The sequence below is a fragment of the Artibeus jamaicensis genome, unplaced genomic scaffold (assembly GCF_021234435.1).
Source record: "Artibeus jamaicensis isolate MK-2021 breed Jamaican fruit bat unplaced genomic scaffold, CSHL_Jam_final scaffold_369, whole genome shotgun sequence".
Taxonomy (NCBI): Eukaryota; Metazoa; Chordata; class Mammalia; order Chiroptera; family Phyllostomidae; genus Artibeus; species Artibeus jamaicensis.
This window is the reverse complement of record NW_026522042.1, coordinates 9,267,180-9,284,708: the sequence shown is the minus strand read 5'-3', so window position 1 is coordinate 9,284,708 and position 17,529 is coordinate 9,267,180. Positions and strand designations below refer to the sequence as shown.

Genomic DNA, 17,529 nt, shown 5'->3' with positions numbered 1-17,529 from the left:
TAGTAAGTTTGAAACAGAGAAGTTTGATATATGTGACTACATGGTTAAGATGTTGATTAAGCAGTGAAAAAATTGGTCTAGCAAATACCATATGATCTCATCTTTAACAGGAACCTAATCAACAAAACAAACGAATAAGAAAAATATAACCAAAGACACAAATTGAGAACAAGCTGACAGTGACCAGAAAGGAGAGAGGAAGGAATTTCAGGGGAAAAGGGTGAAGGGTTTGCAGGAATAATTATAAAGGACACGTGGACAGTAAGGGCGGGAGGGCTGGGGTGTTGGGTTAGGATGGGGGGAAAAGGCAGAAAGCTGTACCTGAACAACAATTTAAAAAATTGGTCTGGAACCCTCAAGCTAAAAAGCAAATTCGATAGTCATTTCTTCAACCAATAAATATTTATCAAGCACAGTACAATGTGTTGTGACTGCTCTACACACTGAGGATACAATGGTAAAAAAACAAAGTAGCTCCTGTCCTCAGAAAGCTTACATTCTAAGGAGACAAACAATAAATAATACTGTAATGGGAGTACTGACAAGGGCTATGGAGAAAAATATATAAAAGAATAGAAAGTGATGGAGAGGGGCTACTTTAGATAAAATGATCAGAGGAGGCCTCACTGATAAAGTGGAATGTGAACAGAGAGTTACATGAAGTAAGGAAGTAAGCCTATGTATACTGGGGGAAGAACAATCCAGACAGAATGCAAGACACACAAAGGCCCTGAAAAGAGAATATGAGTAGACAAGACTGTCAAGAAGGCTGTTTTGAACAGAAGGAAAAGTTAGGCAATGAAAATAGTTGTAGAGGGAGCCAGGAACTAGATTATAATGACTCATCACAAATTGCAGAGGTATGTTAGAAAACTTTTCTTGTCACATATTCTAGTATTTAATACAGTGCTAAGAATATAACAGGTGCTCAGCTAATTTTTTTCAAAGTAATGAGTGAATGGATTAACAAATGCTCATTATATGAGCTTGTTTTGTATCTGACCATTTCCCGAACTCCAATTCAGCTGCAAAAAACAAACCAAGCATCAACTTAAAAAGGACTATATTATAAGCTTTGGAAATCGTCAGCAGCAGAATTTTTTAAATGCCGTGGTTAGTGACATCACCCCTGGAACAAGTGCATGCCTTTCTAAGAGGACTACACAGAAGGAGACACCTACTTCAAAGTATAGTATAAAACTAGGAGACTGTCTGCTAAAACAACAATTTATTTGATAAACCCTTCACATCTGGTAATGTTTTAAACAATCAAAATACAATTTCAGACCCAATTCCAATCACGTTGGACAGCCAAGAGTTTACCATACTACTTCAGTTCTATTCTAGGGAAAATTATTTAGAATAGTTGGAAAAAAGTAAGTTGTGCCAGTATGTTTAAGAGCAATAGTAATATCCTTAAAAACATGGTTAAAAAAGAGAGATTTACTGCATTCTGCCATTCCTAATTAATAGAATTATATAAGCAATCACTCAAAACTCAACACTAAAAACAAGTATTCTTTTGGTAGCTAATAATCCATACTTAGTTTAAAACTGCTCAGTGAATTAAATAGTCTAGACTCAGAATCAGCAAGGATCTTCAAGATTATTAAATGTTCTCACCTTCAGAGAATTCTGAACTCACTCTTTTCCATAATTCCAAAGAATAAATGCACAGTGGGGCAAATGTAGGTTTACAGCTATTCATATGTAAAATAATAATATAATAATTATAATACAATAATACAAAAATAAACTCTTTTGCGTTCTCACAACTGTAAACCTACTTTCACCTCACCCTGAATTTAAAATGAATACTAATATTTTTTAAATGATCAACATTTAGAAAATATATTTCATCAAAAATTTCTTCACCTTTAGTACAGTTGGATATTTGTTGATTCACTTTCACATTTACACTCGCCTTTGTATGGAGAAATAAGTATAATGTGCTTTATTGTACTAATCTATGCCAAGTGCATGTTGCCAAGTTGTTGTCAAGTATTAATCAATTTCCTATGGAATAGTCAGTTCTAATTTCTTGGATATAAACATAAAGAAATGGTCCATGGACAAGTTTTCTACCAAATCATCACCGATTAAAATCAACAAAAAATTCAGTTAAAAAAACTTTAAAAATTAATTTTCTTTCAAGTCAAGGAACATAAAACACTATCACAGCAACAGAAAAATGTAGTGCATTTCCATAGCACATCCTGTTGTTGAGCTCTTAAGAAAAAAGAATTGGACATTTAAATATGTATGTTTTTTCAAGGAGAAGCATTTCTGTTTTATATTTTAACAACTTTTCCACTCTGGTGTATATTTAAAACTACATGTTGTAAATCTAACACAGTAACATGTATTTCCACATGAGCATGTTACTGAAGTGAAGACCAAGCAACAGTCATCACCCTCCGTTTTTCTGTGCAGAGACACTAAACCAATTTTGGTAACCATTCCACCAAATAAAGTAGGTCAACAAAAACTTTTATTGGATTGAATTTCTAACTTTTCTAACTTGCTTTCTAACCTGTAGCTTTGAACTTTTTTAAAAAAGATTTTATTTCTTTATCTTTAGAGGGGAAGGGAAGGAGAGAGGGAGAGAAATATCAATGTATGGTTGCTTCTTGTGCATCGCCCTGCTGGGAATTGGCCTGCAACCCAGACATGTGCCCTGACTGAGAATCGAACCACAATCCTTTGGTTCACAGGCCCATGGTTCAATCCACTGAGCTACATCAGCTAGGGCAGAACTCTTTATGGTGATCTGATTATGCTTCCTTTTCATTAAATAGTTATGAAAAAATTAAAGGAAAAATTCACTCATATAGATGTGTTAACTGGCTAAAGCCTATTAAATTAAAAGGTCAGGCTGAAGATACAAAAGCCAGATATTCAAAAAAACCACTGAACATTTTTAAAGAAAGCAGGAATTAATGTGATTTGTCCAAACTCTACGCACTTACGCAGGCTCCTGCCCATCCAAAGAATTCATGCGCATCGTGACACCCAGAGACAGAGGGGCAGACCTGGTTAAAACAACATTAACGCCACATACATGGTGATGAAACAGCACAGTATTGGGCAAATGAAGTCACACACAAGAATACAGACTTATGAGTACATTAGATAAAGCTCAAAACCAGGAAAAAACCAATGTATCATGTTAGAAGTCAGAATAGACGTGTGTCCTTGGGGGGGGGGGTAGTGCCTGGAAGGAGACAAAATGGGAGTTTCTAGGGTATTGCAATATTCTGATTAAACCTGTTTTCAATTTATCAAAATTCATAGAAGTATACATTTATGAGAACCATTTTGGGGTCCATGTTTTCATTCAGTTAAAAATATTTTTAAATAACGTTCACTGTTCTCTCACTAAGTTAGGTATTTTAAGATGAAAAACGGGTCTAACATCTCCACTCAGTTTTCAAGGCCCTCAATAACTTACCCCTCCCTACGAATTCAATATAAATGCTAAAATTCTATGTGCTTTTATTCCTGTCCCAGTAACATATTTCATGCCTTTCTCATGCCCTGTTTTTCTTGATTTAACTGCATCCTAATCACTCAATGTTGAAACAACGTCCCACTTTTATTTCTTCCAGTTCAGGCTTATCTCTCCTTTCTCTCATCTCCTTTGCTTTAACTGACAACAGACAGAACAACTGATACCTATTCATTTTTATCTATGTGCCCAAACTACAATAAATACTTTATAAACATTTTTACTCACTCCTCAAATAAGTGTTACCTCCAATAGCGATGAGAAAAAAGGCAGGGGTCAAGATTCAAATGCAGATGTGCCTGGCTCCAAAGCCCATCATGGTCTTAGCTCCAGAGCTGGACTATCTTTGTATCATGCAATTAGTATGTTATTAAGTGTTATTTTGTACATATTAGTTATATGTTATACTTTGTTATCTATGTTTATATAATCCTACTGGTCATATTGTACACAGATATACCAACTTTATAAAGTCATACCTCACCTACCTTGAACTATGCTATGAGACAATTACCTAGCTAGAAAATAGCCAGAATGCAAAACAAGCACTCCAAAAGATGGCTATAAAAATTCAAAGTATGTATCATCACCAATTTTACTCACCACAATCATATATATATATTATTGATAGTAGACCCCCCTTAATTCCTTATAATGACAACCCATTTATCTTTATTTTCTATATAGATTAACCAGTCTAGGTACAGCTGTTATTTTATAACACAGTGAAAGTAAAAACTAAAGAATTTAAAGACTGCTAAATAGAGAAACAATAGTGCAATAGTGCAATGTGCAATGTGAAATAGTGCAATAGTGCAGTGAGAGCTGAGAGCAACGAAACAGCACATAAGATCAAAAAGAGCAGTCCAATGTTACATTGGGTGGTAATAAACACAGTAATTGATATCATAATGATGCCCCTAGCCAAAGAGAAAAAAATTAAACTATAGTTGATATTTTCTTCTTAAGGAGACATGTAATAGTTCTAGAAATAATTTTATCCAAATGTTTAAAATGTCTATTTCAGAGCTCAGGCAGTAACTTGCTTTTGAGTGCTGCATATCAACAGTCCCACGACATACAGAATACTCATTTGGTTACTAATTATTCCAGCAATATGTGTTACCTTCTTTTTATAAAAACTGTGAAGGGTTAAGTACATGAGTTTTAGCATCAAAAACAATAAACATGACCTGAATGAACCCTACCTCTCTTTCCTGCTGCCAAGTGACCTTGGGCTGGTTAGGCAGCCCCTGGGCCCCACTTTCTTCACAGGAATATTAATATGTATTTCCTAGGCATGTAGAAGATTACATTTGGGAATTTAAGTAATGTTTTGAATACAGTTCTAAACATTTTATAATAAGGTTCAAAATATGGTAGCTGCTGCTATTTTTTATAATTAAAGATCATGTCTTAAACACCTAGCAACCAGAACAATACTGGACACACTAGTGGTATTCAAAAAATACTTGGTGATCAGCCTATAAAACGAGAGGAAAAAGGTAAAAGTCTCTCTAATAGCATGTGACAATGCACAACCTGATCATATCCACTACTTTTTATTTGTAAATACTTATAAAGGAATTACTTCAAGAACTAAAACCAATTACTGAAAAATTATTCTTTCATTAAATTTTTGGTTAATCTGATAGGAGGATTTTATTAACAAACATAGCTATTCAACAAAAGAACAAACCTCGTTGAATAAGCTACTTATCAGTGAAAGGTCTGACTGATAATAAATGACATCTCTCAGATAATTTGTAACGTAGCTTCCAAATAAGTGGCTTAAAGATACAATATTTATATGCACACATACCTCTTCCAATACATTCACATTCAAGTACCCCAGGTAATATAATTACTTGTTTTAAAAATAATTACACCTTTTTCTGTGGTACTTGTACAATATAGAAACGATTATTGATGTAGTGAAAAACTTTTCCTAAAACTCAAAAATAAAGTTGACTCTTTTGAAATAAACCAGATAACTATTAGAAAAAGCAATAACATAGCAAAAGACAACTGTGACAATTTATCCAAATGTCTAATCTTCTTTTCATTTCCTTTTGAAAAATAGCCAGCATCTTTTAGTATATCTTCCACTTTTCTAGGTAAAACAATATATTCATATATTCAAAACAATGCTGAAACATGAACACAACACTAATCCCTCCCCAAGGAAGGAGAAATGGCTTCTTCAGGTTATTAAAATATATAAAGTGATTTAAACATTTTTAAGACTATGCTAATCTAAAATTTGACTCATTAAAAAGTCACAAAATCTTATGTTAAAAATTTATATGCTACATGAACTCTCATGACATAAGATTAATCTAATCTGCTTTATACCAAATTAAGTATGCCATTCAAAAATAACACTAGAAGTTACAACCTAAGTTTAAAAATAAAACGTCAAGTCATTTTAAATAAACAAGGTACCCCATTATCATGACTGTATACTAATATCACACATGACAGATACAATTAAAAACTTATCTACAACACATGTGATAAATAACATGTCCACAATATTCCATCTGCCACCCAGTCACACACAGAAACTGCCATATAGCTAAATGTCGCAGTTCACAGCTCACCTACCTCCGACCACTGGAGTCTTCTCACTCTTTCTGCAACTCTACTCTCCTCAGTTTTTCTTTTTCTTTTTTTTTTCTTGGGGGAGAGGGTTGATGGTGATGGTGGTGTGGTGAAGGTTAGGGAGTGTATTATATGGAATTATAGTAGAAAAGAAAACAGGGCAATTAAAACTTTTAGTATATGAGGGATGAACATCAAGCATGGAAATAATTAGCATTATTATTTAAAATGTGATTTCTCAAAGTATGAAACTATTGGTAAAAAGATGTATGTGCACACATCTAAAAACAGTTCAATGTACTTTTATCTGGAAAGCTGCTCCGTCTTGGTCACCATCTTTGTTTATAGTTTCTGTGTCTCTTCACTCTACCCATTATAAGAAATACATAAAATTACACTGGATTGTAAACAGATTTTACTAAAATCCCTGCAAGTGGCAATTCAACTCACATTCTGCTATTTTAATAGAGCAGTATTTACCAAAATAACTAGAGAGGTGGGTAGGGTATCTAGATTTGGCAATGAAACATTCCATGTTTTTTCAGGATAATCTTAAATTCAAATATTCTATATCACTGTCAGGTCACATGTTTAAATTTTTAGTTCAGAAAATATGATCATTTTAGTGTAAAAATAATGAAAATGCTCCCCATCCCTTTTATAGTCGCTATTGTTAAATGGCATATATCAAGAAGTAAGTTTGATAACAAATTTACAAAGCCCTTTGAACATGCAGTACTAATGAAGGGGAGAGGAGACATGTATACTACAAAACAATGCAAGAAAAAAAAACCATTTATGCTTGGGTTTGGAATGCAGCCAAGCATTTATATACTTATAATCAAAAGCACACAATTACTTTACAATATGCCTACATCTCTCAGTCCAGGACTGCCTTCAAAGCTTAGAAGAACCCTATTTTAAAATATAATCAGTCTCCAGAGTAGAGATTCACATGCAGAAATCACGAACTTTTTCTTGAGGTTTTTCCTTCAAATACTGAATAATATGCAGGAAATATGTTAGTTCGGAAAATTAAACTACGATTTTTTAAGCACTGCACTGGAACTCTAACTATTCAAATGCTATTCTTTTATGCAAGGGTAGTACAGGTGTCAACTCTCTGGGAGGTCTTCTTCCTTCTGGGTCATTCCTTACTATCCCATTCTTGTTGAAATTCCTCCAGCTTTTGATTCCTTCATAAAGATAATCAGCAGGTGCTTCAAGTACTAGTCTTAAACTATGCTCTGACACCAGTATATCCCAGCTATAATATGAATCCATAAAGCCAAAAATTATGCCTTCCTGATTTACATTCACACTTACTAACCTAATTATAGAATATATTCATCTAAAATATGCTCAGCAACATTAACAAGCCACCACAAATTCAAATTTCTTCAGAATACAGGGGTAAAAAAGTGATAAAGTAATTGAAGGAGCCAGATTCTTTAAAATTCAAGTAATTAAGGTTAAAACTCCTTTCTGTATTTCTTAGTAATCAACTGACTCCTTAAATAGGGTATGTTTGAATCTTCAGTATATCCTCAATTTTATTATATTTTATATAAAATTCTTCATTGCCAGGCACATTGCTTAGTTTATGCAATCTGTCTGGCTGTATAACTCTGTAAAAAGAATTTTAAGAATGTACTCAGATTTAGGTTTTCTTTCAACCCTACGACTCAGGACATATGAATGTTATATTTAGTTAGTTTTACATAATTATTTTCCATTTATTTTAGCATCTGTGTAATTCAGCATAGAGATATAATTTCAAAGTAGCTACTCACTCTAACCTGGCCACACTAACAAAAGCACAAATACAAAACAATGGATGATCCAAAAAGGCACAGCCAACTCTCAATTATTCACATGTAGATCACCTAATAAGTACTTTAGTCTGTTTACTTCCACTGTTTTATAGTATTTGCTTAGGAGATAAAAATTGATGCTAATAATTCACATAGTAGATACTTCAATTTACTGTAGGGGAGGAAAGAATATAAAATCTTCTCAAGGCACACGTAAGTAATGCTATTTAGATTATACATTTAGCACTCTTCCATGATTATTCACCTTATTATCAAGTACAGGTAACTGAGAGTGGACTGTATGTAGCTTGGTGATAGTCAGAGGTACAGATACACAGGCATGCAAACCATTCACTCACCCCACTGTGCTTTTCACAGCCCTATTTTCAGTAGCCTGAGACCTGGGAGGGGGAGGAGGCAGCAAGTCACTGCAGATGATCACTTAAAAGGAAATTGATAGTTGACTATAATTTACATTTAAAGTGCTATGAAACAGCATCACTCCTACATGCATTCATTGCTGTTTATGGGAATACCTCTCACAGTGAGTTAACAGGACTATAAATGCTTTCTCTTTAACCTTTCAATATCCCAGAAATAGAGTGATATCTGAGAATCACAAAGACAGAAAGTGAAAGCGCTACAAATGGAAAGTAGTCTGTATTTTAGAGATTAGGAAACTGATACTTGAGAGGTTAAATAAGCAATCCAAAACCATCCTCAGATTAAGGGTATAGCATAACTCAGTTCTTCTGACCCCAACTGCAATGCTGCTATCTCACCGATCCTTCAACCCAAAACTTCCTTCTTGGCTTCAGAGAACACATCTTGCAAATTTTCTCCTGTTCTGTTGACCCCTTTTTTGTACTTACTCCTCCGCTACGCCATACTTTTACCTAACACTCAAATCTTCAGCTCCTTCTCCACTTATTTCCTTCCCTCTCTCTAAGCCTATGAAGAGCACAATCGGATCACAAGTTCAGAACTAAAACTTCCATTTCAGTATTTTCTGCTATCTCTCACACATTTCTGACAGTCAATCGCCTTAAACTCAAAGAACAAGCAACTCAATATCATCTCTCCCAATATGATTTCTTCATTTCATGGTACCATCAAGTTCATTGTTCTTTAGGACTGCAAACAAAATGCTCTTACACCTGATCTCCTTAATATAGTACTATACCATCCCTTTCCCATCTCTCCATTCTTCCATTTAATAAATGCTTCAGTTATTACTGTATAATAGATGGTAAGAAGATGCTTGAGAGCCAGTGAAGGGAAAAAAACTGGACAAAGAACTTAAATAAGGCAATGGTAAGTGATACTGAGAAAGTAACAAACAGAGATGTGGAAGAGTAAAGGAGAAAGCAATGAATTCCCAATGGAATGATTAGGAAGGATTTCCAGAAGTGGCATGTGACCTAGACCTTAAACTAAGAGTTTGATAAATAGTGCTTCAAATGGAATTCTAGGCAAAGGAAACAATCTATGCAAGGTCAAATAAATAGAAAGTACATGTCATGGGCAAGGGATAATAAACAATCATCTTTGACTGAAGCAATAATTCTCAACCAGGGGCACAGCATGATCTTCAAGTGGAAAAATGAGAAAAGGGGAGATTGGTACTTGACTAGCAAACTCTCCCCAAACCCTCTGAGAAGCACTGTGTATAAAGGGAGGGAAAGTAATATATAAGTGAACTACGCAGAGACAGATTGAGAATAGCATGGTTACGACAGTACAGGAAAAATTTTGAAATCAATCATAAAAGGCCTTCAATGCTAAGCAAAGACATCTGGACTCTATTTAGTGAGTAAAAATGGGCCTGTAAAGTGTGAGTGTGAGTTTCTGTGTGTGAGGTTTTTTTTGTTGTTGTTGTTTTTAAGAAAATCAGATCTAGATTTCAGGGAAATAACCCTGGCAATCATACAGCAGAGACATTAAAAACAGGTGAGAGAAAAGAAGGCTGGACTATCATCCAAATGAGATAATGAAGATGTGAACTAGACCAATGACAATGGAAAAAAAGGGGAGACTGGATTTAGCAGACAGTTCAGAAGCAAACTGGAAGAACATGGCAACTGAACAAAGAGGATGAGCTGTACACCTCTAGCTTGAATACCAGAAGAAGGTGGCGTTTCCTAAAAAGGAAAAAGTAGGTGGTATGCTATGGGGTGTAACATATCGCACAGCATGACTATGATCACCAGACACAGATATTGATGCGTTTTGCAAGCTTAGAAGAAAAAGTCTGAATAAAAATGTAATTATTCTAACAATCTCAATTTATGGATCTTTGAAGTCATAAGTGAAAAGGCTGCTTAGGGAAGTAACACCAGTAGCAGAGAACAGAACAAGACAGGATCCCAAGGGTTGCGTGCTTAAAGGGCTCCAAGACCAGCCAGTAAAGAGAAACAGCAGCATAAGAAGTAGAAGAGCCAGGAGAATATCTCACCAAAGTCAAGTGAGGAAAGAGTTGCAAGAATAGCAATAATATATGGCTATAGTACATGATATGTTAGTCACTCGGTAACCCCGTGACCTTGGCTGAGTTACCTTTCTGAGTTCAGTCCTTTAGCATTTCAAAGCCTTTATCTTCAACTGTAAAGTAGGCATAATAAAAGAACCTCAAACAGTTGTTGAAGATTAAGTGAGATAATACATTTTAATACAGTGCTACTACTAATAGAATGGGGAACTTAAAAATGCCAGTGAATTTTGCACGTTATTAGCATCTTCTAAGACACTATTTTTGGAACTGGGGGAGACCTGTGTTTGTAAGACTACAGTGGTTAAGGAAGAAAGCTGTTAAATGAGAATAAACTGTTCTGTCTGTAGAGCCTACAGAAAAACAACAGTTTTGTAATCTTTGTCTTTACCTTTCCACATCTCTTATCTCCTGCCCAGTATAGTTTTAGTACCTGATCCATACGAAGGACACAACGTAGGTTGCTGAACCTGAGAAAACTGAGCCAAAAAGAGGAAATAAAGAAGCAAGAAATCATTGTTCTACAGGGAACATTAACTAGTATTAGAAGCATAAAATTCTGTTTCACGTTAGCCTTGGAAAGTAATAGAGATGCTTTATTCTCTGACTCAGAAACAGAAGATAAATAGGGTAAAACGTAAAGGGAATATAAGAAAATGCATATTAGACAGCTTCTGCAATCTTAATAAAGAAATAAAAGTTCTCGGCACAGAGTAGGAGGACTCCAAACTCAGTCTGGAATTTGAACAACAAATGAGGTGATCCCTCCATGCCTATATTTATTCAACTTCATTTATGCCTTCAGCACCTTGGCCTAGGCCCCCATCATCTCTCGGATTCTACCAGTGGTCTCCTACACAGCTCCTCTTCTCGACTTTAGACTTCACCTTTCCTAAGGTGTGACACACCCTCTGGAGAGCCCAAGTCTGAGTCTGCTTCTGCTTTGCCCCGGACTATCCTCATGAGAACTCAACCGCTCTCTGAAGTTGTCTCTGATCCTCTACCCACCAGATTATGAGCATTCTCTCCTCAGGCCTACTTCTGCTCCCGAAACAGTTCAATTACTTAATTTATTGTTTCACATTGTAAACACTTTTTGTCTGTTCCAGTAAACTCCTAAAGAGAGTAACATCTTCCTTGTCTTTATTCCTCTGGCACTTAATTCAGCATTTAGTATACAATAGGCATTCAGTCAATGTTTGTTTTGTCTAACTGAAGTGAGTAATTAAATAACATGAGTAATGTCCTAACTAAAAGAAATGAGAAAACAAGAAGTCAGTGTTCAAATTATCATTCAAAAAAACTTTCTACTTTTCTAAGTATTAAACATTAACTAAGACAATTTTTCTATTCTGACTAGTGTAAAAGGGTTGGATAATTTAAAAAAACCCTCAATAATTTTAAATAAATTATATTCTAATAATTGTATTTGAATGTGTGTCCATGTCCTCAAAATTCACTGTGAACACAATGAATTATTATACTATTAAATTATACTAGAAAGGGCTTACACAGGAAAAATACTTTGCCTTTTCAAACTATTAAATATCAGGAAGAGATACACAGCCGGACCAATAAAAAACAGACTATCCTTGCAGCAGAAGTAGCTAGTGGAAGCATCTGGGTTTCAAAGTAGATTTTGACATGCAAAACTGAGATTATTTAATGGTATCAATAGCAAATATCAGGGGCTTTCACAAATTAAGTAGTTGTCCGGATAAAGCTGAAAGCAACAAATTACCAATGAGCTGACTGGAAGACCTGCTACATGAAGTTCCTAAACTAGATCAAAATTAGACCATCAACAATTTTTAACATTTTAATAATCTCCTAGGCCTCAAAAAGATTGCAAGGCTGGCTAAGTTATTATTACTAGGAAATTTTCTGGAGTCAGGGGGAAAAAATTCTAAGGTTCTATAAAATAAAATAGCACATTTTATCTTACATTCATTAATAGGTTGCTCTTTGCTTAGATCTTATTTACTGGAATCTCACATTACTTTTTGGCAGTTGTTATATTCAAGACTCTACTTCAGATTATATCCATTTTAATATGTTATCAAAAAAACTTCAAACACATAATGCCTTATTTGCAAGTTTATAATATTCAAAACAATTATCTGAAATATTTTGAATGTGATATAAGTAATTTAAAATTCAATGTAGGAAAGCAACTAACATTTAGTTAACTTTACTCACAAAGTATCAGGTCTTGTGCTGAGCACTCAGTGCTAGTCATTCTTTTCTCACAATATAACAACCCTGACAGCTGAGATTACAACCCAGAACTACTTGATTTTACAGTCTGCTCTATTTTCCTCAAATAACTGCAAAGACCATGATCTTTATTTTATAATGAATTTTGTTAGATATCTACACAGTGAGTTTCTCGGAGATTACATTAAAAAATCAGAATAAGAGCAAACACTGCCTCACCATTGTATATACTCATACACAGCTGACCACCTAAACTCGATGTAAAACACACTGTAATCCAATCCACAAACAGCTGCCCTTCAGCTGCAATCCAGAGTGTCCCACAGTTCTCAAAATATTACTAAAGTTTATTCCTCATGAAACTTCCTCACATTAGATCCACAAGTCTTCTTTTAACAATGAAATGTTTGTCAGAACAACAAACTTCTTAAACAACAGCGTCACTAAATAATGAATCTAATTCAGATTTTTTTTATTCTAAACTTCCTTGGGATTCAGGAATACAGCTTTCATATAACCCCTCTCTTAGATGCATATTGCTTTTGCCATTTGTTTCAACGGGCTGTGTATATTTCATTACAAACAAATACATTTTGTCAAGGCAAGTAGAAATAGCATTTTCTGCACTTTTTGAATAAGCTAGACCGACTGACCTATGGGCATACGGGTTTACTAAATGTTCAGGGAATAAAGCATTTTAAATAGTGACTGTGCACAGTTATCTGTGTATCTGAGTAAAACTGGAGTGAATTGAAGGCATCAAACCACACTTGCATTGTACGTAGCTTTTACAACCCAAACCTTGGACATCAACCAGAGAAACCACTTTACGTAGGAACTCAGAAAACTCAAGGCACAACTGTAAATTATTTCTAGCACCATATCCAAACAGGCTTTTAATGTAGAAACCAGACTCAAAATCTAACAAATGCTCTTTTCACCTCTATCTAAAGCATATATTCTCATACATAAACTAAATCACTAATAAACTATATGTCACAAAACTCAAATGCCAATTTTGAGCCCTGTGGAAATTTTGCTTATTTTGTTAAGACATTTACTAGGAAACTTTTCTCCACATATAGTTTATATACATTTTTCATGTGTGCTTTGTATGTGCATTTTATATAATCAAGTTTCCACAGTTACACACAAGTCAAAAGCTTTCCATCTTTAGTAATATTCAAACCCCATCTGCTGAAAAAAAAAGTTCCAATTTTGTGACCTAATTAGTTGCTGTTTCTATTACTTAAGCCCTTTTGTATTACATAGGGTCAAGCAGAACTGCTAAAGTGTGGTTGGTAGGATAATAATATGGGTGTAATAATTTAGTTTTAATTTGAACATTTCACCTAAAATGTCATACGGTGTGCCTGAGTGTGATATTGTCATATTACAAAATTACATGCTTATGATTTTGTAATAAAAACGAGGGCGTTCTTTGCGCCAGATTTTGCGCCTCTTATTTTTCTCCTTTTATTCTCTCCTTCCTGTAAAAGGATCTGGTTCACCAAAATCTAAGTCCTGGAACTTTCAGAATAAAATATTCTTACAAAAAATGTACTCTGGTAGCTAAATTAAAATTAGCCTCTTAGTTTGTAAAATGGTAATCTTACCTTTTGATGCACAAAATAAATCAGAGATCACACTATGCTTTAAATACAGAGATGAACTCGTGTCTAATACTGTAGATCACTCTGTCCAGCATAACACAGATTAACAATTAGTTTTTATAGAGAGTGTTTACAGTGACTTTTTTGTTTAACTTCCCAAAGTGTTTTTCAGATCTCGAAAAGGAAACTGATTCTGTATAGCTGGCCCAGGTTACCCTCTAAGCAAGCTGCGGCCAGTGCGAAAGAAGACTTCTCCGTTTTGAGTAGACCAATTCCGGTTTACGGTGGGGGAAGAGAAGAAAAGCCTTGTACACAACCACTAAACCTGCAGCCACACTTTGCCAAAAAGTCCAGTACTGCGGCTGATAGAAGAAATTCCGGCCGGAGGCTGGGTTAGGTCTTTAAAAATACCCCGGGGGTTGACGCAGTTCGAAGGTGTAAACAAACCCAGGGCCAGCAGAAGGTAAACAATGAACCTGCGGCGGGGCTACGAGCAGTCTCCGCCAACTCTGGCCCGGCGGCCTGCCCAGAAGGGCAGGCAGGAGGTAACTACAACGTGAATCAGACACTTAGCAGTAATCGCCGCTCTCGCTTTCAGAAGCGAGTCACCGAAGCCTCGGGTCCCCGGGCGGTGGGCAAGGAGCAAACAGGCAGGCAGCGAGGAACACGCAGCTCCTACTTCTGCTGGGGGGACGGGGAAGGCAGGATGTGGTCGCTCTTCCCACAAACATCCTCCCGCAACCTAAATAACAACCTCCAAGCTTCCACCTCCCTCTGGCCGCCCCAGAATTCGGCTGCACCAACTCTGGGACAAAAGTAAAACGCTTCCTCGAGGACCCACGAAACCCTGAGGGTGACCGGCTGTGCCGAGTCCTGCGCGAGGGTTCCCCGGGACCCACAGCACCCAAGGCCCGGAGCAGCTCTCGGGGCGAGGGAAGCGGGCACCACCGGGAAGGGGGATGGGCCGGGGGAGGCGGCCCCGGGCTGGGGTCCCCGCACCCCGCCGGTCCCGTGCGCTGTCCGCCCCTGCGACCGGCCCCCAGCCTTGGCTTCACCCCAGCACCGCACCCTCCACTGGCCGAGCCACCCCGCGTTACCTCGGGTCAGATCCAACGGGACGTTCTCCTCGCCGCTGTCATTCCGCCCTGCACGAAACAGACACACAGCCCCAATTAGGAATCGCTGGCAGGCCAGCAGCGCCAGCCCTGGCTTCGGCCAGCGCCCTGACTTGCTCCGCAGCCCTGAGCCAAGGGAAGGCAAGGGCCAGGGATGGCGGGCGCCCGGAGGGGAGGGCGAGGGCGAGGGCTACAGCGGACTTACCTCGTATTCGGAGGTTCTTCAGCGAGCGACCGCGGCCGATCGCCGCCATATTGACGGGTTTCAGTCACAACACCGGAAACCTCGCCCAATCGCGCGAGAACCCCATCCCCTCCCTGCGCGCCCGCCCCCCTCGGCATCTTCCCCGCCCCTCCAGAGCCGTGGTGCCCCTGCAGGCGGTGTGCGTTCTTCGAGCCGATCGCTTGTTTGAGTGCAACTTGCAGCTCCCGTGTGCTCTGCTTTATGTCACTCGGAGGTTGCGAGGCGTCAGGCCCTCCGGGAGCATGCCTGCCGGGAGGGGGCATCTCCCATTAGGGGAATCCCACTGATCCGAGTTTACGGCGGCGGGCGTGGGAGATGTTTCCCCTTCGCCGCTGCGGAGCGGAAACCGTGGTCACAACGCCAGGCAGCCCGGGAGGAGGCCGGGATGGGGCTGGCTGGCCACCTGCCTATCCTTTGTGATTCTCCTGCTTGCTTTCAAGCCCAGGAATAGGACAGGCACCCCCCCCTTCCTTATTCATCAATTAAAACGATTTTTACTAAAAACAAAAACAAACGCTGTGAACTGTGTTAACGTAACTCAGTTCCCTTCTGAGAGTCGCTTTGCTCCAACCAAGGGAACACTTAACAAAGTTTGCTTTCCACCCCCACTCTGCTCTCCGTGCTAAGTGGCCTTGCGTTTGATCTGCAAAGCCATGCTTGACCCGGGGCTCCCACCAGTGGAAGCGGTCGGGGAAGTTCTGTTTATCTGGACTGCGGGGTAGGCGTCCCTGGCCATGGGTTGGGTCGTCCTGCCTGCGGATACCAGGAGGCCCGGGGAGGGTTTCCTTTCCGCCTGGAACTGAGAAGGCTGCTATGTCCAGATTTTCTGTGTAGCTGCTAAAACAGTGGCTAAGATAAATGTAGGTTAATACTTTTAATGTGTAAGCCTGACAGTTGTTAACGCTGCAGAGTTTAATTCTAGAAACTGCTTTAGCTAATTAACATAAACACCTGGCCTCTGACCCAGCAACTTTTCCTTAAACTACATTAACTTTAAAGAGAGGATGAACGTTTGGTTGCCTCCTTACACCTCAACACTTGTGTTTTTATTCCAGACACTGAAAATTAATTGATAGTGGAAAACTTGCCTTAACCACCTCTCTTTCCCAGTGTCCAAAATGTAATGTCCGGCACAAATAAATGTTGGACATATAGTTAGTTGGTTGAGTAAATGCCCGGATTACTTTGTCTCAATGCTCTTGCTTGAAAACAAAAAGAAAGAAAGAAGGAAGGAAAGAGCAATATTGGAGATTCTAATTGCAGTCGTTAACAATAGTGAACAATTGGAAACACTTAAATGCCCCAAAGTAGGATTTATGAAAATTATTGCAGCCATTAAAAGTGATGAATTAGGTCTAGCATATTTAATAGGAAATAATGTTCATGATATTAAATCAAGTGAGAGATTACAAAATTGCCATTTTTATTAATGTTTAAGAATATATATCAAAAGTATACTTCATAAAATATTTTACATGTCTGTAGGTAGAAAAAGTCTGAGGTAAATACATCAAAATGTTAATTGATTTTCCCCTCTCTAGTGGAATTACTTATATACAATTTTTTTTCTTTGCTTGTCTGTGATTTGAAAATGTTTTATAATTAACATACAGGGTGGGGCAAAGTAGGTTTACAGTGATGAGTATGTGTGACAATTCATTTTTGTATTATTTCTTAATTATTGTATTATTTTCCATACTAACAACTGTAAACCTGCTTTTGCCACAGCTTGCATGTCAATTGTAAAATAATTAAGTTTTAAAAAGAAAAATAAAAGCAGTGTGGAGTCGTATCATCAGCAAAATAAAATAGGCACACTGCTTCTTTAATGCACTATCCTCTGTGCATTCCAGATCATTTTCTTGTTAGATGTGCAATCAGATATCTTCTGCTGATATTGCACTTAGATTCAAGGATGTACCACAA

The 17,529-nt window shown here is 37.5% G+C and overlaps 1 protein-coding gene across 3 annotated transcripts in view; it reads right to left on the bottom strand.

Annotated features, from left to right (window-relative positions):
* RICTOR (RPTOR independent companion of MTOR complex 2) overlaps window positions 1-15,622 on the bottom strand; it is a 100,187-nt gene extending 84,565 nt beyond the window's left edge. For 2 of the 3 annotated variants that reach the window (XM_037138538.2, XM_037138539.2), the window contains exons 1-2: window positions 15,565-15,622; window positions 15,342-15,389 (exon numbers count right to left, since the gene is read on the bottom strand). In XM_037138538.2, the coding sequence (XP_036994433.2) occupies window positions 15,342-15,389; window positions 15,565-15,613 (97 nt within the window). In that variant the 5' untranslated portion in view covers window positions 15,614-15,622. Of the gene's footprint in view, window positions 1-6,115; window positions 6,755-15,341; window positions 15,390-15,564 lie in introns of those variants that run through there. The other variant, XM_037138540.2, reaches the window with a different exon arrangement.
* Window positions 15,623-17,529: the final 1,907 nt, after the last annotated feature.